The sequence below is a fragment of the Scyliorhinus canicula genome, chromosome 27 (genome assembly GCF_902713615.1).
Source record: "Scyliorhinus canicula chromosome 27, sScyCan1.1, whole genome shotgun sequence".
Lineage (NCBI taxonomy): Eukaryota > Metazoa > Chordata > Chondrichthyes > Carcharhiniformes > Scyliorhinidae > Scyliorhinus > Scyliorhinus canicula.
In genome coordinates, this window is record NC_052172.1 from 11,093,120 (window position 1) to 11,113,555 (window position 20,436).

Below are 20,436 nucleotides of genomic sequence, written 5' to 3' on the forward strand. Positions count from 1 at the left end.
CCCCCCCCCCCCCACCCCCCCCCCCCCCCCCCCCCCCCCCCCCCCCCCCCCCCCCCCCCCCCCCCCCTACCCCCCCCCCCCCCCCCCTCCCCAACCGGGGGTTCCAACTCATATAGCTGGCTGTAAAATTCCCAGAACACTTCATTCACCGCCCCCACCCCCCCCCCCCCCCCCCCCCCCCCCCCCCCCCCCCCCCCCCCCCCCGGGTCCGTCACCGTCTTCCCCTTCAAATCCTTTATGTTCCCTATTTCTCTCGCTGCCTCCTGTTTCCTCAGCTGATGTGCCAGCATCCTGCAACTTTCTCCCCATGTTCATATATTGCCCCTTTTACCCTCCTCAGCTGACCCTCCGCCTTTCCTGTGGAAAGGAGCCCAAACTCCATTGGAAGTCTGACGCTCCTTCAGGAGCTCCTCATTTGGAGACTCCGAACATCTCCTGTCCACCTGTAAGATTTCTCCCACCAACCTGTCCAGCTCCGACCGCTCAGTTTTATCCCTGTGGGCTCGAATCGAAATACATTCCCCTCTAATAACGGCTTTCAGTGCCTCCCAGACCACCCCAGCTGCAGTCTCTCCCGTACCATTGATCTTTATGTACCCCCGAAAGGCCTCTCTCACTCGCTCACAGATCTCCTCATCCGCTAACAGCCCTGTATCTAGTCTCCACTGTGGGCGCTGGGACATTCCCGTGTCTGCCCGTAGGTCTATCCAGTGGGGTGCATGATCTGAGACCACAATTGCTGAGTACTCATTGTCCTCAACCCCTGCTAATAGTGTTTTATCTAGCACAAAGAAATCTATCCTGGAGTACGCCTTATGTACATGGGAGTAGAATGAATATTTCCTGTTTCTTGGCCTCTCAAATCTCCACGGATCCACCCCGCCCATGCGCTCCATGAACCCCCCCCCCCCCCCCCCCAGTTCCTTTGCCATTGCTGATAGCTTCCCCAACCTAGCACTCGACCGGTCTAACCTCGGGTTCAGGGCCGTATTAAAGTCTCCCCCCCATGATCAGCCGGTGCGAGTCGAGGTCTGGAATCTTCCCCAGCACCTTCCTGATAAACACAACATCATCCCAGTTTGGGGCATATATATTCACCACCACCACTGTTATTCCCTCCAGCTTCCCACTAACCATAATAAATCTGCCTCCCGGGTCTACCTCTATCCTCCCCACCTCGAATGTCACCATTTTATCAATCAGGATAGCCTCCCCCCTTTGTTTTAAAGTCCAGTCCCGAATGAAACACTTGCCCGATCCATCCCTTCTTTAATCTAATTTGGTCTCCCAGCTTCAAGTGAGTCTCCTGTAACATAGCCACGTCCACTTTTAACTCTGTCTCAGGTGTGTGAACACACGAGCTCTCTTAACCGGCCTGTTCAGTCCACGTACATTCCATGTAACCAGTCTGGTCGTGGGGGCTTTTGCCCCCCTCCCCTGTCGGTCAACCATGGCCTTTCCTCGGCCAGCTCCTAGCCCGTGTTCCGCACCTCACTTGATCTACCCCTCGGCGGCGAGCGCCATCTGATCTCCATCTCCAGTCTCCTAACTGTCCCGTACCCGTCAGCAGTACCCCTCCTCCTGCCCCCCCCCCACTTCGTCTTTCCTCAGCTCTCCCCCCACTTTGCTCCCGTGAACCAGCTATCCAGCTAGCTCAGCACCTCCCACCCTCTGGTGTCAAAAAGCCTGCCGACTGCCAGATTCTCTCACACCTAGCAATAACACAAGCACTCAACACAGTAACAACAATCCCAAAAAGCAAACATACCCTCCCCCCAATGTGCAGGCAATGAGGTAAACCCCTCCCCCTTTAACCAATTCTGATCAGTCCTATCACCTTCAAACAGAATCCAACACAAAAGAAGCTACAAGCAGCTTAAGCAAAATTATGTATACAAGAGCCAACCATCCTTCTTACAGAAACTAAAACACCCCATCGCATCTTAAAAGTTCTTCCCTCTATCCAATACATAAAACAATAAATCAAAATCAAATTACACAAAAAGAGAGGAAAGAAAGAGAAAATTAAAACACCAAAACCCTTTTCTTCCCCAACATCGCAACTTAACTCACAGAATTAAAAGACCGAAATTTTAAACAAGACTGTCCCTTCCCCCAAACTCAGACCACCAGAGTTTGAGTTTACAAGTCGTTACACCGGATTGCCAAGTTCTATCCCTGCCCCTTTGACCGATTCTCATCAGTCCCATCACCTTCAAAGAGAATCAAACACAACAGAAGCTTCAAGCAGCTTAATCAAAATTATGCATTCATGAATCAACCATCTTTGTTACAGAGAATAAATCGAAATTAAATTACACAAGACGAGAGAAAAGAAAAGAGAAAAACAATTTTTAAAAAATAATAAAACACCCAAACCCTTTTCTTCCCGAAGGAGCCGGAAAGTAGAGCTGAGTCCACAAAAGATCGGCCATGATCTCATTGAATGGTGGAGCAGGCTCGAGGGGCCAGATGGCCTACTCCTGCTCCTGGTTCTTATGTGAAGTTACCAGCACCTCCACCTTTATGAGCAGGCTTTAAACTAGCAAACCTGATGTCACTTCGCACGAGCACCGGGGTCACCACCCACCACTGACCCTGGGAAAATGCCTGACAGGGATGGCCCACAAAGTATAAAACTGTGGCCCTGCGTACTTCCCGTTTGATTACAAGAACGGTTCCAGGGATGAGAAACGTCAGTGATGAGGAGAGATTGGAGAGGTTGGGACTGTTCTCCTTGGAGAGAAGGCCGAGAGGAGATTTGATAGAGATGTTCAAAATCATTCGGGGGCTGGACAGAGTAGACGGGGGAGAAACTGTTCCCGCTCGGAAAAGGATGCAGAACAAGAGGGGCACAGATTTAAAGTGATTTGTAAAAGAAGCAAATGCGGTGTGAGGAAAAACGTTTTCACGCAATGAGCGGATGGGGTCTGGAATGTGTGGCCTGGAAGTGTGGTGGGGGCAGGTTCAATCGGGATTTAAATATTATTTGAACAGAGGGCGGCACGGCCGCGCAGTGGTTAGAACTGCTGCCGCACAGCACCGAGAACCCAGGTTCGATCCCGGCCACGGTTCGGTGTCCGTGTGGAGTTTGCACATTCTCCCCATGTCTGCGTGGGTCTCACGTCCACAACCCCAAAGATTTATAGCCCTGTGTATCGAGGTACGGTGAAAGGGCAGCACGGTAACACAGTGGTTAGCACTGTTGCTTCACAGCGCCAGGGTCCCAGGTTCGATTCCCGGCTTGGGTCACTGTCTGTGTGGAGTCTGCACGTTCTCCCCGTGTCTGCGTGGGTTTCCTCCGGTTTCCTCCCACAAGTCCCGAAAGACGTGCTTGTTGGGTGAATTGGACATTCTGAATTCTCCCTCTGTGTACCCGAACAGGCGCCGGAATGTGGCGACGAGGGGCTTTTCACAGTAACTTCATTGCTGTGTTAATGTAAGCCTACTTGTGACAATAAAGATTATTATTATAAAAGTATTGTTCTGCGTACAGTCCAGGCAGATCGTCCCATACATGAAAAAACACAGGACATACAAGAACACAATGTAAATACGTAGACACAAGCATCAGGTGAAGCATACAGAGTTTAGTACTACTCAGCAGAGAATATGTGTGGAAAGATCAGTTCAGTCCATAAGAGGGTCGTTCAGGAGCCTGGTAACAGCGGGGAAGAAGCTGTTTTTGAATCTATTAGTGTGTCAGACCTCTGCCAGCCCCTTCCATGAAGAAATGCCCCTTACCTCTCACCTCTGATTTTTAAGGATAGATCCTCTTTTCTAAGCAGGAATAGTTTCCCTCTGCCTATTCTACCTGTGCCTTTAGGAATCCTACAACCTTCTAGCATTGCTTAAGTTTCCATTTTACAGAGAGTGTGAGGCTAAGTTTAAATGATCTCTCTTCATAGAATCATAGAATCATAGAATTTACAGTGCAGAAGGAGGCCATTCAGTCCATCGAGTCTGCACCGGCTCTTGGAAAGAGCACCCTACCCAAGGTCAACAACTCCACCCTATCCCCATAACCCAGGAACCCCACCCAACACTAGGGGCAATTTTGGACACTAAGGGCAATTTATCACGGCCAATCCACCTAACCTGCACATCTTTGGACTGTGGGAGGAAACCGGAGCACCCGGAGGAAACCCACGCAGACACGGGGAGGATGTGCAGACTCTGCACAGACAGTGACCCAAGCCGGAATCAAACCTGGGACCCTGGAGCTGTGAAGCGATTGTGCTATCCACAATGCTATCGTGCTACCATCATGATCCAACACTGATCATATTCTCCTGAACCTGCACCTCACGCTTCCCAAGGTCAGGACATATTATTAAAGCCTTATCACGTGCAATCCATGAATTGGTGAGTGCTTAACCAACAACACCAAAACAGATCGATAAACCAGGGACGCCCACACAAAGGCTCCTGATTATCAATGCCTGCTTACAGCTCAAAAAGCAAGCCTTAGCTACTGAAAAATCTACCACAGGCAGTAGGAAATAAAAGCCGTTTCTCTGAATTTGCATCTGTACCTGACAATGTGGAGGTGTTACTGACTTCAATTATTAAGGGTTTGTAACTAATTTTTGGCAACAGTACCCACATTTATAAAGCACTGTCAACGTGGCAAAACGTATCATAGATTCCGAAGGGTTCCTACAGTGCAGAAGAAAGTCCATTCGGCCCATCGAGTCAGCACCAACCTGCCAGGGACCAGCGCCAGGGACCCGGGTTCAATTCCGGCCTTGGGCGACTGTCTGTGCGGAGTCTACACGGTCTCCTCGTGTCTGCGTGGGTTTCCTCCGGGTGCTCCGGTTTCCTCTCACAGTCCAAAGATATGTAGCTTAGATGGATTGGCCATGCTAAATTGCCCGTTAGTGTCCAAAGGTTAGGTGGGGTTAGGGGGGGGGGGAGGGAGCCTCGGTGGGACGGTCTTTCGAAGGATCGGTGCAGACTTGATGGGCAGAATGGCCTCCGTCTGCACTGTCGGGATTCAATGGATGTTGGATATTTCTTCATTTTCCAAAGTGTATAATGAAGTGGGTGAGAGTTACTCAAGAGAGAGCTGGACCAGTTCTTGGCTGGGGCAGGGATTCCATCGCTTGTGCCTCGATCTGCAGCCAATCCATCACCTTAAGCGTCCACAGCCCTCCACTGCCCGCATATGGCAGCAGCTGTGCGTACCGACTACGGGATGGGCACGCCAAAAGCTCTTTCCATAGCCCTGCCAAAAACCCACAACCTGTACCGCAGAGGGCACGGGAGGTAGACGCATGGCAACACCACAGCTGCACTTCAGGGGCAGCACAAGCGGATAGCACTGTGGCTTCACAGCACCAGGGTCCCAGGTTCGATTCCCGGCTTGGGTCACTGTCTGTGCGGAGTCTGCACGTTCTCCCCGTGTCTGCGTGGGTTTCCTCCGGGTGCTCCGGTTTCCTCCCACGGTCCAAAGATGTGCGGGTTAGGTGGATTGGCCATGATAAATTACCCTTAGTGTCCAAAAAGGTTAGGAGGGATTATTGGGTTACGGGGATAGGGTGGAAGTGAGGGCGTAAGTGGGTCGGTGCAGACTCGATGGGCCAAATGGCCTCCTTCTGCACTGTATGTTCTATGTTCCATCCCAAGGCACACACCATCCAGGTGTGAACATGTTCTGATGCCCCTTTACCATGACGGAGCCAGGATCCTGTAATTCCCCAACTGAGTGTGCTATGGAAGTGCGTTCACCCCACAAGCAACAACAGATGGACGTGGCGGCTCACCGCTGCCCCCTCATGGGCACCTGGAGCTGGGCACTAACTACTGGCCATGCCAGTGATGCCCGCATCACAAGAACAAACTTCTTAATAATAAGCCTGGAGAAACAGCTGGCACTACCGGCGAGCCTGGTAATTCTAAAACATGGTTGGAGCAGTGCCTGGTCGAGGAGCAAGGCGCCAATCTTTGTACATCTCTGTACCGCAGGTGTCTAGGGTGGCCTGGCATGGAGGTTGAGGGTTGAAGCCGCTCTCAGAGGCTCGGACAGTGCTGTGCCTGGGCAGGAGCTACCAGCTTGCATTGTGTGTCACCATTCCGGTCTAGCTGCCTTGATTCACTGCCTCCCACAAAAAACCTTCGGACTTGGTGGGAATTCCCATCGGGAAGCCCACTGGTCCCAACATGATGGATGTACGCGCTAGAAAGCTGTAATATCCCGGGGTGGGAATGCTGGTCTTCCCTGTGCTCCTTGCGGAGTACGAGCTTCCCCACTAGGGGTGGGCATCTCAATTACCCAGTGTACACAAGGTGGGCCAATGAGGCAATGACCAGTGTTGTCTTTTCTGTGGCTCTGCTGTAACTATGGCAATCAGTGAGGTTGCCCTCCTTCCTTTTGATATCGATATTCTAATGCTCAGAGTCACCAGGTATCAATGATACCACCACAAGGTTCAACCGGCTATCGATCAAAGAGCCAAACACCAGTTAGTTAGTTCAAGGTCAAGGGTACTTTATTTACACGCAATTAGCCGTGCAACATAAACACGACTAGCTAACTACACCTATCGACTAAGACAACCTGTACTTAACTTCAGGCACCCGGCTTAGGTCGGAGTGTGGTATTGTGCGAAGCAAATAATGGCATGATGGGAAAACTAGTCAAGTCTTCTTGGTACAATTGAATTTAACCTAAGACACAGATACAAAATACAAAATGTTCGTCATGAACCTAGAAGCAGTCTCAATAAATACCAAGCTGAAAAGCTGTCTCTTCCTGTAAGTAAACAAGTTTGTCCAGTTCTTAAAACAAAGACAAGATAATGATATGAGACTCCTGTCCCCTAAAGGTCAGCAAGGTGACGCCATTGTAACGATTATTACTTATGTTTTACTTTCGATTAAATTCCTGACCAAGTTGTATTCATGTTATCTTGATCCTATAATGTATAAAAATCGCCTTATTCTTCTGTAATATCGCAGACTTGGGACGGACTCAGCAGTTTGTAATTGACTGCCTTCCGAATTCAAGTCTCAGCCATTTACTGCTAGCAGTCAGTTCTAATTCGGAAATAAAGTTCAGTTTTGCTTACCTAATGAATCATGTTTGTATTTCTCTATCACAGTCAAGACGCGGGGAAAATATAAAATACAACAGGAGGAACAGTGGCCGCTGTTCGATTCTGGATCTCTCGAGTCTGTAGAAGTAACTGCTGCTCAGCTGGGCTCATCCGTCTGGTAGCTGGCTTTGAACTTGGACTTGCTTCTGGTGTTGCTGCGATTGGAGATGGTCGTGGCCGGGGCACCAGGTCCAAGAGAGGACGAACACATGGCGGACTCTCTTCTTATACTCGGGGGTTTTCGCTCTTTTGGGCGGTCCTTCAGTTTGGGCCCCACTAATTGGATGATCCCTGATCACTATGTTCGATTCCTAACCAATAAATGGGCGGGTGCCTGGATGACTGGACGTGTCCCAAGCGGTCACTGACCCCGTTGTTTACGCTTCCCTAGTACAGGGAGTGGTGCCGAAATGTCTGGGACTGTCCCGGTCGCCCGAGGACCAGTCCTTTGTCTGGTGGAGATGGGCCATCAAATGCTAATCGGCCCATCAAAATGCTAATTGGTCGGGGTTTCGATACCGTCTGGATTCCTCACTCGCAAATATACATTTCAGGCTCTGAGCCTGCCTGAATCTCGCTTTGTCCATTTTACCCACCATGCTTTGTAAGTGGCCATCCCAGATGGCTACACCAGAGAGAAGAACCCGGTAGGCATCTCTACCGGGGATCGTAAATAGACTGTTTGTTCTTACTTTAACTCAGTTTGGACTCCCCCATTCTTATTAGCGTGGCAACGAGGTGTAAACTGGTTCGCTGTTAATGGCCTGTCCAATTTTCCGGACCCAGGTTAATGCATCTCACTGAGCCAACTCAGTCCCGAAAAGTGAGCCAGCAAGCGTGTAAATAATGGTGCCGTGGTTACGGTCGTGGAGCGCCTTCCTCACGATTGAGAGTTCAGATCTCAAGGTAGCAATGCGCAGGGGAGTTGCTGAATTGATACAGAAATTCAACCGGTTCATTAATGCTCCCCAGGAGAGGAAGGGGCTGGTTTAGCACACTGGGCTAAATCGCTGGCTTTTAAAGCAGACCAAGGCAGGCCAGCAGCACGGTTCGATTCCCGTACCAGCCTCCCCGAACAGGCGCCGGAATGTGACGACTAGGGGGCTTTTCACAGTAACTTCATTTGAAGCCTACTCGTGACAATAAGCGATTTTCATTTTCATTTCAAATGCTTTATTCCCACTCAGACTGATTGACAAGGAACTTCAGTCCCAGACAGCTTGATTGACATCTAATACCCCCCTGGGGCACCATCCAGGGTTTCATCGCTCAATGTCAAATTCGGTTTGAAAACGCTTACGAGATGTAGCTTGGGGCTGTGCCTGTGTTAAAGGCGCTACGTCAATGCAAATGGTTGTGTCGGAGCATGTGGGCGTGTATCTATCTGTGCATGTCTGCGAGTCTAAACAGGAGCAGTGACCCAACCTTCGTTGAACATTTCTCTTTAGCAGATCTAAAAATATTTGAAGTGGAAGCGTGGGGGGGGGGCCGACACCCAAACATCATCCAATTGGGCAACGCGTTTTTTTGCTTCCCGATTGATGTAGGAAGGCCGTATGCCACAAGGGTGGATGTGTTGGCCGATTAATGGCTGGAGAATGAGGAGCAAGTCATGTGATGGAACCTCCAGGACTATGTTCACCCACAGTTGGCAAGCCACAGCCACAGATAATCAAAGATGCTGTTGGACGGGTGATGCGAGCATCAATTCACACGAGACGACTAGTAGACGTGAACACTGGTTTTAATAAGCTAGGTCTGTGCCTGCCTGCGACTGCTCTGTACTGAGTGTCGTCTACAGGCTGCAGATTTATATACCACCCCCGAGGGGGCGGAGCCATAAGGGCATCAACATAATACAATACAGTGGTGAATTGTAGTAGCAATACATTCATCACAATGGGGGAGTGATGTACCCGTGACTATATCAATAGGTTCCACAGTGCGACACACTTTTTTGCAAGGGTTTTGCACTCAACCACGGTACGGGGCGGCACAGTAGCACAATGGTTAGCACTGTTGCTTCACAGCTCCTGGGTCCCAGGTTCGATTCCCAGCTTGAGTCACTGTCTGTGCGGTGTCTGCATATCCTCCCTGTATGTGCGTGGGTTTCCTCCGGGTGCTCCGGTTTCCTCCCACAGTCCAAAGACGTGCAGGTTAGGTGGATTGGCCAGGATAAATTGCCCTTTGGAGTCCAAAAAAAGGTTAGGTGGGGTTATTGGGTTACAGGGATGGGGGGAGGGGTGGGCTTAAGTGGGGTGCTCTTTCCAAGGGCCGGTGCAGACTCGATGGGCCGAACGGCCTCCTTCTGCACTGTAGATTCTAAGTTTCTATGAACACGATTATAGGTCCTTTCAAATCACATTGGCGGCTCACACTCATCACCTGTCCTGCGATTGACAGAATGTGCCAGCGCTGTGCCGTTCTGTACCATGACTAACCCTGTCCACGCTGCTTTCTATTTCTGGCATGAAGCTGGGGGGTAACAGGGAAGGCCGAACAGATCCTGCAATGACACAGGAAGGTTTAATCCCCAGATGGAACGGCTGTGTTTAGCCGCAGGGAAATCTTTGTTTTGCGTGTCATCAAAACTCACTGGTGCGTTCAACAGGAAGATCAAACAGCGGGAGCTTCTGACCACGCAGGGGCGGGGGAAGGTGGTCAAACGGAGAGACAGAAGGTGCCTCTATCTTTACAGAAAACAAATGCAGAGAGAAGTCTTCGCGCTCCTCCAGTTCTGACTCCTTGCACATCGCCTCCGCTGTGCTTCCGGCTGCCAGATCTCAAAGGCCCTGGAATTCTATCCGAGTCTCTCTGCCCCGCCGTCTCCCTCTCTCTCTGCCTCTCCGTCTCTCTCCTCCTGTCCTCCAAATCAACCCCCTAAACGTACATCTTTGGCCAATGTGACTCATCGTCAAATGTTAGCAGCACAGAATTTCTCCAGGGCAGAAGGAGGCCATTCGGTCCATCGAGTCAGCACCAACCCCGGGTTCAATTCATGCTTGGGTCACTGTCCGTGCGGAGTCTGCACGTTCTCCCCGTGTCTGCGTGTGTTTCCTCCGGGCGCTCCGGTTTCCTCCCACAAGTCCCGAAAGACGTGCTTGTTAGGTGAATTGGACATTCTGAATTCTCCCTCCGTGTACCCGAACAGGCGCCGGAGTGTGGCAACTAGGGGATTTTCGCAGTAACGTCATTGCAGTGTTAATGTAAGCCTACTTGTGACAATAAAGATTATTATTATTAAAGAGCACCCCACGAAGGCGCAGTCCCCCATAACCTCATCTAACCTGCACATCTTTGAACACTAAGGGGCAATTTTAGCATGGCCAATCCACCTAACCCGCACATCTTTGGATTGTGGGAGGAAACCGGAGCACCCGGAGGAAACCCACGCAGACACGGGGAGAACGTGCAAACTCCACACAGAGTCACCCAATGCAACCCGAGTCCCTGACGCTGTGAGGAAGCAGTGCTAACCACTGTGCCACCATGCCGCCCCACATCTCCTGTGAGATGTTCTGCAACATTAGACCATAAGACATAGGAGCAGAAATAGGCCATTTCGTCCATGGAATCCACGGCCCCATTCAATGAGATCATGACTGATCTGATATGATAACCCTCAACTCCATTTTCCCGCCTGATCCTCAAAACCCCGAATACCGTACACATCCGTATACATTTTTAATTTAAAAAAATATTTTTATTGAAGAAATTTTTCATGATAGCAAACAGTGCCAGACTATACCACCAATACATAAATATACAACACAAAAATAACACAATCAATAACTCAACAACCCCACTGAACCCAATTCTTCAAACATATAACTAAAAACCTGCCCCAATCAATTGACGGTGATTAACTCTTGGAAAAAGAAAATAAATGGCTGCCATCTCGAGTAGAACCTTCTATTGACCCCCGAATAATGTACTTGACCTTCTCCAGATATCGGAACTCCGTGAGGTCACACAACCAGGCCATTGCACTGGGCGGAGTAAGGGACAGTGGAATTATCATAAATGTAAGAACTGGGACAGCACAGTGGCGCAGTGGGTTAGCCCTGTTGCCTCACGGCGCCGAGGTCCCAGGTTCGAATCCCGGCTCTGGGTCACTGTCTGTGTGGAGTTTGCACATTCTCCCCGTGTTTGCGTGGGTTTCGCCCCCACAACCCAAAGATATGCAGAGTAGGTGGATTGGCCACGCTAAATTGCCCCTTAACTGGAAAAATGAATTGGGTATTCTAAATTTAAAAAAAATTAAAATAAATGTAAGAACTGCAAGGGTTAATGAAATGTCAAGATCAGCCACTAGATGGAGCTAGAATTACAAGTATATAAGACGTTGATGCTAAGCCTTGAGGAAGTTAAAAGGTAGTAGAAGATGGTGAGGCACTGGAGCAGTTGTGTATTTGAAAGTTCTGTAGTAAGAGACAGCATTGTTTAATATAGTAACCTTGTACTTTAGGAATGCTTACGAATCTTATTTAATGATAATAAATTAGTTTTGTTCGCGAACAAAGCTTGTTGTTCTTTGTTCAGGCATCGGAGCCATCCAGGTAAAGCAAAGCAGTGAACAACACAGGGACCTCCACCAAGCAGACCCCAGCTCCGGGCTACCGAGGCAAAGGCGAGGACTCCCGTCTTCACCCCTGCCCGCAGCACCGGCGAGTCCGCAACTCCCGAAAATGGCCACTAGCAGACTCGATTCCCTTACTCGTTAAAAGTCTTCCGTCATCCTCCATTGTGCCTGTCAATGCAAATACCCCACCCTCCTCCCGCTTGGAGAGAGACTTTCCCCTGAACTTTGCTCCTTCCGCGGGATCCCCAATTCCACCCCTGGTAAAACAAAAACATCTGGAGCCAGCACTTCAGCTCGACAAGGCTCCCAGGACCCACAGGCTGACGGCGAGGTGGGGTAGGAGGGCAGCATTCAAAGGTCAGTGCGACGCCTCTCTCCTGTAACCTAGCAATGAGATGGAACAAACCCCACCCCCCCCACCACTCTCCCCAGAAACATCTGGTCCCGCCAGTCGTGGGCACCGCTGCGGTCAGGGCAGGGGGGGAATTTGGAGAGTGACCAAAAAGTCGATTGGTGGAGAGGCTCAAAGAGGTTTCTAAAGAGGTTTCTGGGAAGACACCCAGTATAACCGAAAGAAGCTGTGTTTGCTGTGCTCATCAATCAGTGCTTCCACGTCCAAAACAGCCGCTGGAGCGAGGTGGGTGTAAACATTCTGGCACCAGGAGGTTTGGCAGAGTCACGGTGCTTTGATGCCAAGAGTTGCGGACGACCTTGGAGGGTCAGGTTTAAACTTTGTCAGGAATTCCTGACTTTCCGGTGCTCCGTGTTTTTTTAAAAATTAATTCACGGCCCATGGGTGTTTGCTGGGTAGGCCAGCATTTATTACCTTGTTCGGAGGGCAGTAAGTGTCAACCACATTGCTGCGGGTCTGGAGTCACATGTAGGCCAGACCGGGTAAGGACGGCAGATTTCCTTCCCGAAAGGACATTAGTGAACCAGATGGGTTTTTACGTTAATCGACAATGGTTTCACGGTCATCATTAGACATTTTTTATTCCCAGATTTTTTTTTTTGTTGAATTCAAATACCGAGGTGGGATTGGAACCCAGAGCATTATCCTGCCTCTTCGGATTACTAGTCCAGTGCCAACACCATTATACCACCACCTTCCCTTTCCCAGCGGCACGGTGGCACAGTGGTTAGCACCGCTGCCTCACCGCCCTGGGGACCCAGAATCGATTCCGACCTCAGGTGACTGTGTGGAGTTGCACGTTCTCCCCGTGTCTGCCCGGATTTCCTCCCACAGTCCAAAGTTGTGCAGATTAGGTGGATCGGCCATGCTAAAATTGTCCCCGAGTGCCCAACGGTTAGGTGGGGTTACGGGGGATTGATTTAGAGTTGTGGGCCGAGGTAAGATGCTCTTTCGGAGGGTTGGTGCAGTGATGGAACCATCAATTCACCAGATACGTGTTTCCGATATGAGTATAGGCTTTAATCTACTTACTACAGAGCCAGCCTGTTACCCGTTGATGAACTCTCGGTGAACTGCAGGCTGACTCTGGACAAGGGTATTTATACAGCAGCACTAGGGGGAGGAGTCGTGGGCGGAGCCAAGGGTGGAGCCCTGTACAAGCTCCCGAGCATTCCCAGAGCTACTCCCCCTGGTGGTCGGATAACGCTACTGCACGTACAAAGATATAGTGTGAATTCCCCTGTTACATTCACCACATTGCAGACTCGATGGGCCGAATGATCTCCTTCTGCATAATGATTCACGGGTCTGGCCAGAAAAAATTTCACCAAACGCCAATTAAACAAGAGTCACAGTTGTGAGAGGAAAGTCCTGATGGAGGGAGGAGCGAGAGATGGCGGACATTTTACCGATGTGGGACTCTGCTCTCTGCAGCTGTTCAGCAGTGAGCACTGTGGTCTGCCAGTAGAATTCCAACTTCTCCGATTCAGGATGCCGGAAACAGGTTGCAGAGAATGATTAAAATAGCTCAAATAGATGGAGGTGTGACTCAATCCACTTGAATATTACAGGATCCTTGAATCCTGCAGCTGCCCCAATGCGCAATTGTAACCGCAGTTAAATAGGTTTGGGCAGAAATTCCATTTTATTTTCCACTCTCGTTAGCCTCAGTACCACAGGATTGTTACGGCGCAGAAAGCGGCCATTCAGCCCATCGATCTGAAAAAAAAATGGCCGCCCTCTTTCCAGCATCTGGTCCAGACCCTTGCAGGTTCCAGCACTTCAGGTACAGATCCAGGTACCTTTCAAACACGTTGAGGGTTTCTGCATCAACCACCAATCCGGGCCGGGAATTCCAAACGCCCACCACCCCTCTGGGTGACCAGGTATTTCCTCACGCCCCTCTAATCCTTCTACCAATCACCTTAAATCTATCCCCCCCCCCCCCCCCCCCCCCCCCCGGTAACTGACCTCTCGCAGGGTCATAGAGTTTTACAGCAAAAACGGTGCAGAGAATCTACCCTGGTTCAAATGAAGAGTGCAGGAGAGCATGCCAGGAACAACGCCAGGCATACCGAAAAAGGAGGTGTCAATCTGATGAAGCTACAGGACTATTTGCATTCGAAACAACAGAGGCAGCAAGTGGCAGACAGAGCTAAGCGATCTCACAACCAACGGATCAGGTCCCGGCTCTGCTGTCCTGCCCATCAGTCATAGATGGTGGTGGACAATTAAACAACTCACTGGAGGAGGAGGAGCAGGCTCCGCAAATACCTTCATCCCCAATGATGGAGGAGCCCAGCGCATCAGTGCAAAATGACACGGCTGAGGCATTCGCAACAATCTTCAGCCAGCAGTGCCGAGTGGATGATCCACCTCGGTCTGCTCCGGAGGCCCCCAGCATCACAGGTGCCAGTCATCAGCCAATCCGATTCATTCCACAGGGATATCAAGAAACGGCTGAAGGCACTGGATACTGCAAAGGCCACGGGCCCTGACAACATCCCGGCACCAGTACTGAACACTTGTGCTCCAGAACTTGCCGCAACCCTGGCCAAGCTATTCCAGTACAGCTACAACGCTGGCATCTACTCGGCAGCGTGGAAAGTTGCCCAGGTACGTCTTGTTGGCAAAAAGCAGGATAAATCCAACAATATTACCCCTCCATCAGTCTAATCTCGATTATCAGTGAAGAGCCAACTGATCAGCACCCTTTCCTCCTGTGGTATAAACTGTTTGAAATTTGGCATTCTTGTGTTTGTCCCGATGAGTGCAGCACTAAAAGCTTCAACATCTCTTTCCCCCCCACATGCAAATTGTAGACTGAAGCGAGGAGGGACTGGAGGTGCCAACGCCGTTTACCGTGCTTGCGGAGTGGAACGCACTGACGGCGCTGTTGAGGTGCCAGGGAATTGCGATTTGGCGTGAATCCGGCGGCAGCCCCGATTGTGGGGTACAAAACCGATTCTCCGCCCAATCGCCTTTCGCGATTCCGGCCTCGGCCGACGGAAATTCCTGCCCTGGGGTTTTTACCAGAACCACTTGCTTTCTGATGGGCATTATATAAATGCAATGGGTGTTGTCTGAGGTATTAGCACTGTAAGAAGGGTCCTTTCATTAGGTACAGATGACCACAAAGGGCCGACTTTACTGGCAGAAGGCTTTGTTTGTTCTGCTTTAATGTTCTTTGCAGTGTTCTGTGTGGTTTAATCGTACAGGGCAGGAAATTCCCACCTTGGAACGTGAAGCAACTGTGTCGTAACAGAACCTCACTGTAAAAGCGCCAACTGCAGAACTCACCACTCGCATATCCAGGGAGACCAGCGTTCCAAGACAAGATCCAGATCAACCAGGCCAGGGCAAGAGCTGGGTTTTGATGGAACGTTCCACCCTTCCAATCACCGCCATCATGAACCACAAAGGTCGAGTCACAACACTCGCACCAAACCATCAGCTTCAACACTGAGCACGTTACCTGCAAAGAGCTCGCATCATCGTGACTGGAGTCTCGATTCGTGATCAATCCTCAAAATTCAGAAACATTTCGAGAGCAGTTTCAGAAAATAGTTTGGTATTGGACCCTTACCGAAAACCTTCCATCATCCTGAGTCTCCACCAACAACAAAATAATGGCCGATTCCCATCTCCCACGCCATGACATGAGGGACCATTTTGAGAGCGGCTACAACGCCAATTGCTGAGCAATAAACCTGCTTTGTTAAATTCAAACTGTTTCAGAAAACCCTTCATTTCTTCCTGGTTTCCAACCAAAAAGAATAAAGCAGACATTACCAACACTAAGCATGCTGGGAAATTGCTGACACTAGGCATGCTGGGAAATTAACGCTGGTGGATTCCACCCTCCTGCAGGCCCCACCCTCCTGCAGGCCCCACCCTCAGCTGCAGGCCCCACCCTCCTGCAGGCCCCACCCTCAGCTGCAGGCCCCACTCTCCTGCAGGCCCCACCCTCAGCTGCAGGCCACACCCTCCTGCAGGCCCCACCCTCCTGCAGGCCCCACCCTCAGCTGCATAAAAATAAATAATCGTTTTAAAGGAGCAGAAGGTGACAGGTCCCTCAGATCAGAGGAGATAACTCAGTGGGGCCTCAGGGGATTTTTTTCCTGCCCCCTGGGACTGTGGTGACTTTACTTTTCACTGTTAATACTGCCCTGCCCCTTGGGAAACAACGTTAACGGGAAGGGGGAAGTGTGAGAGAAAGCTTCCTGGCACAGAACCTGCCCCTCAACCCGAGAACACTTCCCCCCCCCCCCAACCCCAACCAACAACCCCCCACTCTCCCCCCAACCATCTCAAACCTTTGTGCTTCCTACTTATTTGTGTTTTGTTACCATTATTGGTATGTACTTACACAGTCTCATCATTCAGGAATTCCAGCTCCCCACAGGAATCCTCATAGTCCACACCTCCTCCCCTGGCTGTGCCTTCCACGGTCCTGTAGGGTATGACAACAGTTCCACGAGCGCCGGAGGTCCTCAGCACCTTCAGCTCCATGACACCGACGCTCTCGCTGACATGGTAAATTTTGTCCTCAAACGTGAAGATGCCGGCGTGGTCATCGTCCAGGATCGTCACTGTGGCAACCAAGGGGGAAACAAGGCGCCCTTTGGGGTACTCTGCGGGGTCAGAGTCAAACATGCCTTCAGCATCTCCACTCCGCAGGTTCCCGAGGCGGACAAAGAAATGCTCGTCTTCCTCAAATATGTCATCGTCGATGATGCCAACCGTGATTTCCTTTGAGGTTTCGCCTGGCTTGAAGATCAAGGTGCCTTCGCTGTATTCGTAGTCCGAGCCGGCGTTGGCCGAGCCATCCTCTGTCCGGTAGTCGACGTAGAAGGTGCTGTTCTGCTCTCCACCTTTGCACACGATGGTCAGAGTGACCAGGCCACAGTTCTCAAAGCACTGGTAGCTGGCGGGCTCAAAGCAAAGTTTGCTGCACCTCTCCTCGGCTGGATCGGGCCTCACCTCGTGGAGGTTGGTTGCCCTCTTTGCGTGGTCGGCAGCGTGCTTCTTCAAAATGTTCCCCGCTCCCGTCATCATTCGGGTGGCCTGAATGCGATAGAAGGCCCGGCTCTTTTGCTGATGGAGCAGGGCGTAGTAGTTGGCCAACTCCACCAACTGCTCCAGCTCTCGATCGGGATACTTTTGCTTGAGGTCCTTGAGAATTCGGATGGCCTCTTTGCGACTCTCGTCCAAGTCTTTGGCTTCCAGGGAGATCACGGTTCCGTCGGGGAGAATGCTATCTCCATGCTCCAGGGTCATTTTCCCATCCATCTCGATCCCCTTGGGAAGCTCTCCCTCCGTCTCAATAATGATGCCCCTGCGTTTGTCCGCTCGATATCTCTTGTAGACATATTTGTAGAAGAGTAACCTCTTATCGGCAATCCAGGCAAAGACTACGCAAACTGGGAAGAACATGAGGGTCAACAAGCCCTCCCAAACCTGGACAACGCCGGGGGAGAAGACTGCTAGGATCAGGTACATCCAGATGTAGGCAAAGATGCTCCACGAGGCAGTGACAAAGAACACACGCAAATGCTTCACTCGCCGAACCTCCCCCTCAGGGATGCAGTAGACGCATACTGCGATGATGACAAACATGTTGAAGGCTGCGCTGCCCACAATGGTGCCAGGACCCAAATCCCCAGCCCGGAAGCCGTGCCCACACACCTCGATGAGCGACAAGAGAATTTCCGGCGCCGAGGAGCCCAAGGCCATCAGGGTCAAGTTGGACACCGTCTCGTTCCAGATGCGCACGGTGGCTACGCTGGTCTCGCCGTTGGGCAGCGTGATCGTAATCTCTTTCTCCTGCGAAGTGATGACTTCGATCGACGACATGAAGCGATCGGCGATGATGGAGACGCCGAGGAACATGTACAGCATCGCAACAAAATAGACGATGGCCCTGGCAACCTTGTCTCCCAAGGACGGGTTCTGGGGGTACCATATCGGGAGTATGATCCCAAGGTTGCACTGGAAGGACCCGTAACATGAGGAATTAGGCAGGTCAATGGGCTCTTCCGTCTCAGTCCCTCCTGCCTCCCAAATGGTCACCATGAAAATGGTGGCCATATACCCCGTCCCCAGGAGTGGGGACAGGAAGGTTTTCCACGGTAACTTGGCCATTGATGTGGTTCTCCCACAGAGAATAACCTTGATTGCAGGATCCCCCAACCTTCAGGCGCCTGCGAATAAAAAAGATAAAAGGAAATGATTACACTTCAAGCTGTGGCAGCTGGGATGTGAACACGTTATTCAATTAAGTCCGACAAATATTTGGCTCCACTGTAATCAGCAGAGAAATTATTTTGAAGGATCTGTCATTTCGCAATGAAGTCTCTTGCAAGACATTAATTCCCATCTTTAAACACGGGAATTCATTGATGTCAATCCAAGGTCCGGTAACAGGGTTCATGCAATATTAATCTGTTTGAACAGTTTCAAAGAGAAATTCCAAATCTTTATTCCAGAATTGACAATGCTACATATTCACGCACTTGATTACCAGCTTGGAGACATCAGCTCTAATAAGATAAAGCCGCTTAAATCCTGGATATGTAAAGGAGACTGTACAGTTTTGTGTTGTAACAGTGAGACCAATTCAGGAATGGACTTGTCACTGTTACACACTAGAAGCAGCAGTGGGAGCCAGGAGCGTATGAATTAGGTGCAAGGGGAGGCCATTCGGCCCCTCGATCCGGCTCTGTTGTTCAATACAATGGATGATCTGATTGGGGCCTCAACCTCCCATTCCTGCCCACCCTGGGTAACCTTCGACTCCCTTCATTTGACCCGGGTTCAATTCCAGGCTCGAGTGACTGTCTGTGTTCCGTCTGCACGTTCTCCCCGTGTGTGCGTGGGTTTCCTCCGGGTGCTCCGGTTTCCTCCCAGCCCAAAGATGTGCAGGTTGGGTGGATCGGCCGTGCTAAATTGTCCCCGAGGGTCTAAAGGTGTGCAGGTTAAGTGGGGTTATGGGGTTACGGAGATAGGGCGGGGAAGTGGAGCGAGGTAGGGCGCTCTCTCAGAGGGTCGGTGCAGAATCAGTGGGCCGAATGGCCTCCTTCAGCACTGTCGGGATTCTATGATTCTATGAAAGAGAACGACAACGGGAAACCCTCCGGCCGTGATGGTATTCCAGCTGATGTCTTCAGAGCTGACAGACATTTGCTCGCGTTGGGATGCCACGCACTCATCCCACGCACTTGGGAAGACAAATAGCCCCCCCTCCCCGATTCCACATCCCCGTTCCACCCTCCCCTGACTTCAGGAATGCGACGATTATAATGATCTTGAAGCAGGGAGAGAAATCACGCTGCAGAAACTGTAGAGTTATTTCCCTCTTGCCCATAGCAGGGGACACACATTCACTTAAAATCACCTACTTCCCCGGTAGGTAGATGGTTCCACCTCGCCTGGAGTACTGCATCCAGCTCTGGACGCTCCACGTTGGGAAGGACGTTGAGGCATTGGAAAGGGGGCAGAAAAAAATTCAGGAGAATGGTTCCAGGCATCTTCGGGCGGGATTCTGCCGTAATCGGCGGGGCGGGCAACTCCGGCGGGAAGGAGTGGCGTGAACCACTCCGGCGTCGGGCTGCCCCAAAGGTGCGGAATCCGCACCTTCAGGGGCTTGGCCGACCCTGGGGTGGTTTGCGCGGCGCAGGCCGGCGGGGAAGGGGCTTGGTGCCACGCCAGCCGGCGCAAGTTGCCGCATGCGCGGGAGCGCCAGTGTGAGCTGGCGTCATCCCAGCACATGCGTGGGAGGGTCCGTCTCCCCATCAGCTATGGCGGAAGGCCGCAGTGGCCGATGCGGAGGAATAGAGTGTCCCCACGGCACAGGCCCACCCGTGAATCGGTGGGCCCCCGTTCGCGGGCCAGGCCACTGAGGCACCTCCCGGAGCCAGATCCCCCCCCCCCAAAGAACCCCAGAGGCCCCCCGCACCACCAGGTCCAGCCGGTAAGGACCTTCCCCAATTTACGCCAACGAGGCTGGCAAAAAAACGGGCGGCCGCTGGGCCTATCACAGGCCGGAGAGTCGCCAGGGGGTCCGCTGCCAGCGGCCTCCGACTGGCACGGCGCGGTTCCCGCCCCCTGCCAAATCCCTGGCACCGGAGAATTCGGCACCCGGCGAGGGCGGGATCCACGCCGCCACCCCGGCGATTCTCCGACCCGGGGGGGGGGGGGGGGGGGGTGTCGGAGAATATCCCGCCCAAGGAACTTCAGTTCCAAAGGCAGACTGGGGAAGTTGGGGCCGTTCGACTTGCAGAAGAGGAGCAGGAGAGGGGCTGTGACAGAGATGTTCAAAATCATGAGGAGCGAGGAGAACAGTC

The 20,436-nt window shown here is 51.5% G+C and overlaps 1 protein-coding gene across 2 annotated transcripts in view; it reads right to left on the reverse strand.

Annotated features, from left to right (window-relative positions):
- Positions 1-20,436, reverse strand: part of LOC119957804 (sodium/calcium exchanger 3-like) — a 323,961-nt gene that overhangs the window by 281,281 nt on the left and 22,244 nt on the right. For both annotated transcript variants that reach the window (XM_038785917.1, XM_038785916.1), the window contains exon 2: positions 16,461-18,294. In XM_038785917.1, the coding sequence (XP_038641845.1) occupies positions 16,461-18,235 (1,775 nt within the window). In that variant the 5' untranslated portion in view covers positions 18,236-18,294. The remainder of the gene's footprint in view (positions 1-16,460; positions 18,295-20,436) is intronic.